Source organism: Girardinichthys multiradiatus, chromosome 10, assembly GCF_021462225.1.
Source record: "Girardinichthys multiradiatus isolate DD_20200921_A chromosome 10, DD_fGirMul_XY1, whole genome shotgun sequence".
NCBI classification, from domain to species: domain Eukaryota; kingdom Metazoa; phylum Chordata; class Actinopteri; order Cyprinodontiformes; family Goodeidae; genus Girardinichthys; species Girardinichthys multiradiatus.
Genome location: NC_061803.1, coordinates 7,864,585 through 7,873,755, shown reverse-complemented (window position 1 = coordinate 7,873,755; position 9,171 = coordinate 7,864,585). Strand labels below are relative to the sequence as shown.

General features: G+C 42.4%; 1 protein-coding gene across 2 annotated transcripts; it reads right to left on the bottom strand.

Annotated features, from left to right (window-relative positions):
- Nucleotides 1-254: 254 nt before the first annotated feature.
- LOC124875648 lies at nt 255-1,807 on the bottom strand. 2 transcript variants are annotated; one of them, XM_047377922.1, is made up of 2 exons: nt 839-1,807; nt 255-593 (listed from the first exon to the last, which is right to left on the bottom strand). In XM_047377922.1, the coding sequence occupies exons 1-2, from the start codon at nt 1,771-1,773 to the stop codon at nt 488-490; spliced, it is 1,041 nt and encodes a 346-aa protein (XP_047233878.1). In that variant the 5' UTR covers nt 1,774-1,807; the 3' UTR covers nt 255-487. The 2 variants fall into 2 exon arrangements, with proteins under 2 accessions (XP_047233878.1, XP_047233879.1); XM_047377923.1 differs by having other exon boundaries at nt 843-1,807.
- Nucleotides 1,808-9,171: the final 7,364 nt, after the last annotated feature.

Genomic DNA, 9,171 nt, shown 5'->3' with positions numbered 1-9,171 from the left:
TTGCAGATTGCATCGAGTCAGAGACTTGCAGCATTTACTCCTCCTTGATGAGCATGTAGAGACAGTGGACAGTCGCTTGCATTGACTTTCCAGCAATCCCTCAAACTGAGCATGCATGTAGCGACAATGGAGAGGAAAACTCCTCTTTAAACAGGAAGAAACCTCCAGAAGAACCAGGCTTTGTGTGAGCCACCATCTGCCACGACCGACTGGGGGTTTGAGAGAACAGAGCAGAGACACAAAGAACAAAGAAGCACTGATCCAGGAGTACTTTATATGGGAAAGAAACGTAAAGCATTACTGGTTATAGCTCCTTTAGTGGTTTTATCTAGGAGAGAAAGACAGCTAAGCAGGTGAACTCTGAGCCAGTTTTCAAGACTTGAGTATGAAAGAAAGCACATACAGTTAGTAAAAGTAGAAGCTCAGCCAGTAGCTACTGTATGTCTAGGAGAGACATGGTTAACACTGAAAGACAGGGCCAAGTGTATCATCTGTATAAGGTGAGCATGAAGTTGTTGCCAGCAGGAGCTTGGCCAATGCCCCCCTCTAGGAAGGTACCACAGCTAAACACAGTGCCAGGCCAGATGTAGTTTCTGGGAAGAGAAAAAAAAGAGAGAGAGAACATAATATTAGAAGTTGAAATAACAGCAAATAATGCAAAATTGGAGAGTAGTATGACAATATAGCAGAGTGAGTGAAAGTGGTCTAAGCAGTCTAAGCCTAAAGCAGCATAACTACTGAGATAGCTCAGGATAACCTAAGCCACTCTAACTATAAGCTTTATCAAAAAGGAAAGTTTTAAGCGTAGCCTTAAAAGTAGACAGGGTGTCTGCCTCACGGACTAAAACTGGGAGCTGGTTCCACATGAGAGGAGCCTGATTTCAGGCGGCAGGCAATCAGCAGGCCGGCGACGTAGGAGTAGAAGATCTGACAGCCGGCGGCGGGACCGGGAGAACCCACGGTGGAGCGGTGCGGAGACCACTGGGACCTTCGGTGAGGCCGTGGATATCTGCGGCGGAGCCACTGAGACACAGCGGGTGGAGAGGATATGTCCTCGCACCCCTCAGGGACAGGAACAGGAAGTGGAGACAGGTCCTCCACAAACACCTCCGGAAGGGGAATCAGGGATGGAGGCAGTTCGTCCACGGAGCCCTCCAAGACAGGACCGGGAAGAGGAGCAGGAAGTGGAGGCAGTCCATCCATGAGCCCCTCACAAATAAGAACAAAGTGTGAGGGCGGCTCGGTTTGGGACCCCTCCGGAACAGAACCAGGAACAGGAGCAGGAAGTGGAGGCGATTCATCCATGAACCCCTCCGAAACTGCACCAAGAATAGGATTAGGAGTCGGAAGCAGTGGCGATGGCTGATCAGGAGCTAAAACATGATCCAGAAAGCCGCCTCCAGCTTCAGTGGTGAGGCGAATGGAGGAGAGGGTAGGACGCCTCCTCATTGAAGCGACAATTTCTCCCAGGGCCCTTTGTTGATCGGCCTCGATGGTGCGGTGGATCCGAGGATCAGGGAAAAAATCCTTCCTCGCCTCGAGCCAGTCTTGGAGGCTCCCAGCTATCTCCAGCCTTCTCCATGGGGAGCTGGGAGCAAGGTGGGTAAACAGTTTTATGAGGACTTCACCTCTCTTAAATTCCCTCCCCATTCCTCCCGCTTGGTCCAGTTGGCTGGTTCCTTTAGTCATAAAGTGGGTTTTTAATGGATCAAAATGCAGAGAAGAACTCTGGAAGCTCGAGGTTTTCAGGTAAGATGAGTCTTTATTATCCATGACAGGACACAGACAGGGTAGCAAACACACGAGATCGCACATACACATAACATAACATAAGGAACCAGCAACTGGCAAGGCACGAATAATTGGCATTGGTTAGAGTCCAGACGAGTAATTTATCTGATTTTTTAAAGAAAACAGGTGAATGATTCACTCAGAAATTTTACAAGGGTTAAAGTCCCTAAGAAATGTTACAGGGGTTAAAGTCCCCATCTAGTGGACAAACGGAGGAATTACACAAGTCACGGAGAAGTGCAGTCGACTTTGAATATTTGAACACACATTCTGACTTAAAAATGCGGTTGGATTGTTAATTACTTAAGCGAAAATAAAATGCATTTGTTGTATATAGGGTGAAGTGGCTTGTAGTGGATTGTTTTTGCATATTTGTGCATATTTCCTGTGTGCGAGTGTGTGTCAGACTGTTGTGTTGAATTGAGGAAATACGAACTGGAATGTGTTTGTGTGCACTGAGCGAGATGATCAATTGGGTTATTTTTGAAGGTAAGAAAGATTCTGATTGGACAGTGGTACAACACAAAAATTAAACTAATCTCATGTTTCCTAAAAGATTGCATAGAAAAGGCTCTCAAAACCGCAGAGTTATTTTCCACCACAGTACTAAGATTTTTAAGCATGCTTTTTCTTTATTTTAAAACAGATCTGTATTTTTGTTTTGTTTTTGGCTTTTTAGCATAATGATGTCTGAAGCTTCTTATGAACTGTGTTAGGAGCAAATATGATCTGAGGTAAATTAGGAGCTGTGAACTAGTGATTTTTAAATCTGATTATTGTCCAAGCAGAAATAATATACTAACAGGTCTGGGAATATTTAGCCACTCCTCTCTTCAATCTGCAGAAAGTTAACATCATTGCTCATTTTAGGAAAAGAAAAACAAATAAAGGCTCTCTCAATACTAAAGAGGATTGTCGGCTCAAACTCCAGTCTCCTTGTTTGATTTCTTAAGGTTTAAAGATTAAAACAATACATAGGAGTACCAAGGTACACAGAGTAATTTCAGATTACTAAATCATAAAATATTGGAACATTTATCAGCATTTGGATTATTAAAGAGGGGTTATAGTAATAATTTTCTCCCCAACTCTCAAAATTTAAATAGCCAAATTGAGGAAAAGTATGTGTGTCTTCCCTTTAAAATACTATGTGGAAAAAAGTCCAGTTTGGATTCAAGCTTATTATTTTAATTTCTGATTAAATCAAACACTGCAGTTTTTATTTTGTTTGAGTATACCATAAAAATGTCAACGCCGGCTTAAAATACGTCTTTGCATTTAACCTGAGCAGAGAAATTCTTGAATGCAGCTGCGATTAAATTGAGCTCATAAAATAACACCAAGTTAACTTAGAAAAATTACAAGGTACCTGAAACTAACTGTGTGACTGTGTTGTGTGTGTATGGAGGACTAAGCATTTTAATAGAATCATAGCAGGATTCTGCTAGTCCTGTGTTTTCTTTTGCCCAGATTAAAACTAGGTACTGGTGACTTTGGAGATTAAGGTCGGATTTCATTCCAGACAATTAACACCGCTGCGAATTAGTCGCAGTAGAAGGCCGTGTTAATGTCCTCTCCTTAAAGTCTCATGCCAGTGACCTTTTATCTGGGACATTTATACTACAATTAAACTATCATAAAACATAATGGGGAAGAAACAAAGTAAACTAATTGACTTAGAAGGGGATGTAAAGTTTATGGAGAACTATGTAAAAGGAGCAGGTATGATCTGTCATAGATGGAATAAAAAATAAAAAACATGGGTTTTTGGGCAAATTAGATACAAAGGATGTCTTAAAATTACAAGGGGATCTAAAATTAGAAATAATGAAAACTAAAAAGAGAAAAATAACAAAGAACAATGGGGAAGGGACAGAGAAAAAGCTCTGATTTAACAGAAATATGTACACGATGGCATAAAAATACGGATTTATGCAGATTATGCATTCAAAAGATTCAAGAGACATTAAAAAACCTTGCCAGATTATAATTTCAAAGGGGACCTTTCAGTCCCTGAGTGCTCACAGTTGATAAACAGATTAAAACAAAAAGATGAATTAAAAAAACAACAAGAGCAGCCTTTAACTGACATAGCCATAATACTGAGGCCTTAAGAAAAGCACAGGAAAAAAACTTTCAGCTTAACTGAAAACAAATAAAGGGGGGCGACCGCCACCCATCCCAGTTTAGAATACCAAGGTAGCCCCAAATTATAAAGACTAATAGATTAACCTAGTTACACATTTCTTCCCAACATATGGTATCCCACAGATTATAAGGTCAGATAATGGAACTCATTTTATAAATAAACTAATAGAAATAAGTTCTAAATTATTAGGGGTTCAGTTAAAGATTAAGGAAAACAATAGCTCAGGAGGCAGAGAAAAAGAAAAGAGGAGAAAGAGCAGCTACAGAATCAGCTCCTTAAATTGCAGCTGCAAGAGGCCAAAGAGAAAATTAAATAAGAGAAAAATGATATAACTGAAAATGTAATGTTAGCTGCAGCTCAACCTGTTCCTCCAGCAGCACACACCCCTATGTCTATGACTGATCAGTGGCAAGGAGGGGGATACCCCCTCCTCCACCCTATCCATTTTAATAATTACAGGTACAGTGGCCCCGGTCGTGGAGGCAGATGGCATGTTGGTGGTCAGCTGGTCGAGGTGGATGGTGTGGAGCACCCAGAGGAAGGGGTGGAAGCAGCAGGGCACCAACAAATGCATTTAATTCTAGATTAAGAAAATAATTGAAGTTATTGTATAAGCACACCACTCCAATGCATAATTAAACTCTTCAGTTAATGATGTTTATGTTATGCCCATGATAAGTTGATGTAAACTTCTAACTGGTTCTGCACATGTATACATAATAGTCCTAAACTAGGATTTAAAACTAAAGTTCTGCTTGTATATTTCTTTTTATTTTTCTTCATTGTCTCCTCGCCTGGCATTGAAAAGTTTGGGGGAAACGATGTTGCTTGTGCAGCCAGCATGGAGTCATTGTGAGTGCTGGTTAAATACCTCTATTTGTGCAAAAGAAACTAAATTCAGATGCTAACATTTTATATCCCTTCAAGGTATGAATCAATGACACTGAAGACCACTGAAGAAACATATCTGGCAGAGTGAGTTTTCTTTTCCCCCCACATCGATTATGTCAAGAACCTTGTTTTTTATTTTCTTTTTGTTTGTGACAGTTTAAAATGTTTCTTTTAGTGATCATGAAGTTGAAGTGATCAACAGCACCTTGCTGAAGTCCATCACTGAGATCTATGCTAAATTCACACAGAGTTCACCTCTTGCAATATCAGAAGAGGCACCCGCTGAATACGGGTATGTCTCAGAGTGATGCAAATGTTTATGTTAAATTTTTATCAGTCCATGACATAGATATTTAAACCCTGCAGCTCAGTCCACAGGTAACTGCAGACGTATCAGCTAACAACAAGAAGCGTGTATGTTTACAGCTCATGACAATTAGCAATCCTTGAGGAATCTCAGAAAGGCACAACTTCAGAGCTTGTTTTGCAAGTTATGAGCTGTCATTTCAAACCATGGGCGTAACTCTCTGTACTTCTGATCATCTACGCAGATTAACTTGCAGATGACCCTAAAACTCATGTACTTGGCATCTTAGAATGATTACATGTATACTTAGACAATGGTTATGCATTGGAATGAACGCTATCTCAGTCACGATTCATGGTCCTTTGAAGTACTTTCTAAACGTGTACAAAAGTAGTCATGCTCCTTAAATTCTTTTCAGATTTAACTGCATAACAACAATAAACAATGTATTTCAGTGGGATATTGCGTGGTAGACCAACGCAAAGTTTTGCATATTTGTTAAACTGAAGGAAAAGAACATATAAAAATATAAAAATTGTGGTGTACACTATTTTTCAGTGTCTGTTACATTGAAGCCACTAAATTGATTTGAGTGCAACCAATTAAATGCCAAAAGACCATTAACTGTTCCCCACCTGTTCTGTGAAGCCCTCAGAGGTTTGTATGAGAACATTAGTAAGCAACGGCATCATGATGACCAAGGAACACACCAAGCAGGTCAGAGATACAGCTTTGGAGATGTTTAAAGCAGGCTTAGGTTATAAAACTATATCATGAGCTTTGCGTTTCCCTTGGAGTACTGCTCAATCAATTATATGAAGATATGAGAAAGTATGGTGAAAATGTAATGTTAGCTGCAGCTCAACCTGTTCCTCCAGCAGCACACACCCCTATGTCTATGACTGATCAGTGGCAAGGAGGGGGATACCCCCTCCTCCACCCTATCCATTTTAATAATTACAGGTACAGTGGCCCCGGTCGTGGAGGCAAATGGCATGTTGGTGGTCAGCTGGTCGAGGTGGATGGTGTGGAGCACCCAGAGGAAGGGGTGGAAGCAGCAGGGCACTGGGAGATGTGTGCTACAACTGTGCTGCGTGGGCACAGCAGATCCCACGTTGCCTGCAAAGGTGGGAGAGAACTGTCTGAATTTTTGAGTGGACACTGGAGCTACTTATTCCACCATAACACAGCAACCTCCTAAACCACTGCTCTCTACCAAGACTGTTTCTGTGATGGGCTTCTCAGGATAAATTCTTCCTGTTCAGATTGGGACTCAGAGAGTAACTCACCCTTTTGTGTGTTCACCCAGCACACCTGTTAATTTGCTGGGCAGAGACTTATTAGTGAAGCTGGGAGCATCAGTGTTGTGTGGTACTGATGGGTTAACGATAACTTTTCCAGATGGTTCCTCTTTGGCATGTGGACAAATGCTTCAGCAAGGACAATATTTTTACAGCCAGTTGCAGAGGCATATGCTGACATCTACTGGAGACTGTTGACCGAACCTCCAAGCAGCATCTTCTCGGTGTATCAGCTGTGGAAACCCTGGATTCAAAGTCTCTGCCCCTGCACCTCTCCGCCTGACCCGACCCATGTCACTCTGTTCTACGACCGTTGTCACAGTGAATGGTACCAGATTTGTTTAATAAAACAGTAGAAGGTAGGACATGGTTTATTTCATCCAGAAATATTTATGTGGCTCTTCAGGGTGTGGCTGCAACAGTTGATTTAACACCTGACCAAGCAGAATGGTATTTAATGTCAGATGAAGCTGTTCCTCATGTTTCTCTTTCTTTGCATCCTGCGCATCAAGCTAAGGAATTGAGAGGAGTGGTAAAGCACTCTCTGGCAGCTGGGGACTGGCAGGACACCTCAGACAACCAACTTAATTTTGGTTACAGAGTTCTCAAAACAGGTTCCAGAGAAACCAACCGAGGGACCTCAGCCAACCACGTCCGAAGCTGAGTGGGTCCTGCTGAAGGTGATTAAAAGGAAGTGGTCAGAGCCCAGGTGGACGGGTCCATTCAAGGTCACAGAGAGAACCTCACATGCGGTGAGGGTCAAGGGCAAAGTAGTGGTATCATTGGAGCCAGTGTGCAGCAGCAGAGGCACCACAGAGATTGCTGCCAGAGGTCCAGCAGAACCTGAGGGACAACACCAGCACACCAGAAGATCTTTCTCACCCAATTCAAGGGGCAGAATAATCCCCTAGGGTGAGAAAACGTTCATTTACACCTAAAGGTTAGTCTACACCTTAGGTGCACCGTCAGATCAGTGGTCCCACCAAATAGGGGCAGAATAATCCCCTGGTGAGACCACTTAGCTCCAGGTCAGTCTACACCTGTGAATGAAGACCAGGACATCACACAGAAGAGGCAGATGTGACTGAGTTTTCCTCTCTTTCACTGGTGGTCGTAGCTGCTCTCCCACCGAGAACTGAATTGAACACTCTGAACTTTAAAAAAAAAAAGAAAATAATAAAAAGGTCTTTTGTGTTTCACCATATTGTTAATCCTCATCTTCCTTTGCAGGTACCTTCGAAACGAATGGGAGGTGAAAATCTAGGACCCAGGCCCCTTAAGGGTTGGATCATGGTAGGTATAGGTCTTTTATCATTCTTCATTGTTACATTGATTTTTGGATTGTTCTGTGAACTGCCTTTCCAAGCATGCTCCAGTCATCCAGACAATAAAGTATCAAAACGCAGCGCTCCACCCATTGCCAACAAAACCAGGGCTGGCCCTTTTACCCCTCTACGGAGAAATGGCACATACACTTGTTTTAACTTCACTTCCAAAACCCCGCAGGTAAATGTAGGACAAATTCCTCGCGATTTGTGCAACTCCACGGTGTCAGGCTCAGTGATAGGTCCTTGGGCAAGATCAGGACTTTATTATTATTGTGGAGGACACCGCCTTCTGACTAGGATCCAAAGTAATACTATTGGAGTGTGTGCCATGGTTAGGTTGCAGGCACCTCTCCTCTTGTTAGGAAAAGACCTTAAGTACCGTATCTTCCTTCAACGCACGCCCAAAGCACAGCTTTAACTAGGAGAAGGTGTAGACATATCATAAAACGGAACGCAAACACCTTTGACTTAAGCAAAGACTCACCCACTTACATTGATGCAATAGGAGTTCCTCAAGGCGTACCTAATGAATATAAATTAGCGGATCAAGTCTCAGCAGGCTTTGAAAACATCCCCATTATAACAGCTTTGTTCCATGTTACTCCCAATAAAAACGTAGACCGCATCAACTACATCCATTGTAATGTTTTACGTCTAGCTAACTTAACAAGGGATGCAGTAGAAGGCCTGTCTGAACAATTGGCACCCACCTCCCTCATGGCTGTGCAAAACCAAATGGCATTAGATATGTTGTTAGCAGAAAAAGGGGGCGTTTTCGCGATGTTTGGGGATATGTGTTGCACTTTTATTCCCAACAAACCTGCACCTGATGGTTCCGTCTCAAAAGCTTTAGAAGGGTTAAAAACACTTTCGGCCACGATGCGTGAGCACTCAGGTATAGATAATCCGTTAGAAGACTGGATGACGGGCAGGTTTGGACACTGGAAAGGGTTGATTATGTCATTGTTTATTTCCATTGCTGTTTTTGTAGCTATTATGGTTACCTGTGGATGCTAACGAGGAGGAGGACAAAGATTAACCCGTAAGTGTAATTTACAGGGCGTATGATATGTATTACTGTCTAGGGTGCGAAAACTTTTTAGGGTGCTAATTATTTACTGTCTAGGGAACAGAAGGACGGTAGAATATTATATTGGCAAAATTTGAAAGACTATGGAACAAAGCACGGATAAGACACCCTCCATTTAGATGGGGTCACGACTCCCTGTCAATATTTAGAAGGTTGTTAGCATCCTTGGGACTACAAAGGCCCGACAGGCAATAGTCCCTGGGCACATGGCGTGGCATTGGAGGCAGGGTCAAAAAGCATTATGACAAACATTTCCTTCTGCTCCACAGGTTGTAATGATTGTTGAAATCTTTTATTTAGCATCTCCAAGTAGT

Excerpts from the sequence above, each read along its gene's own strand:
- LOC124875648 (XM_047377922.1), bottom strand. The coding sequence starts at position 1,773 with ATGGATAATAAAGACTCATCTTACCTGAAAACCTCGAGCTTCCAGAGT. Across the intron at positions 594-838 it reads CCAGCTCCCAGTTTTAGTCC|AAACTACATCTGGCCTGGCA; the intron begins GTGAGGCAGACA and ends TTCTCTTCCCAG.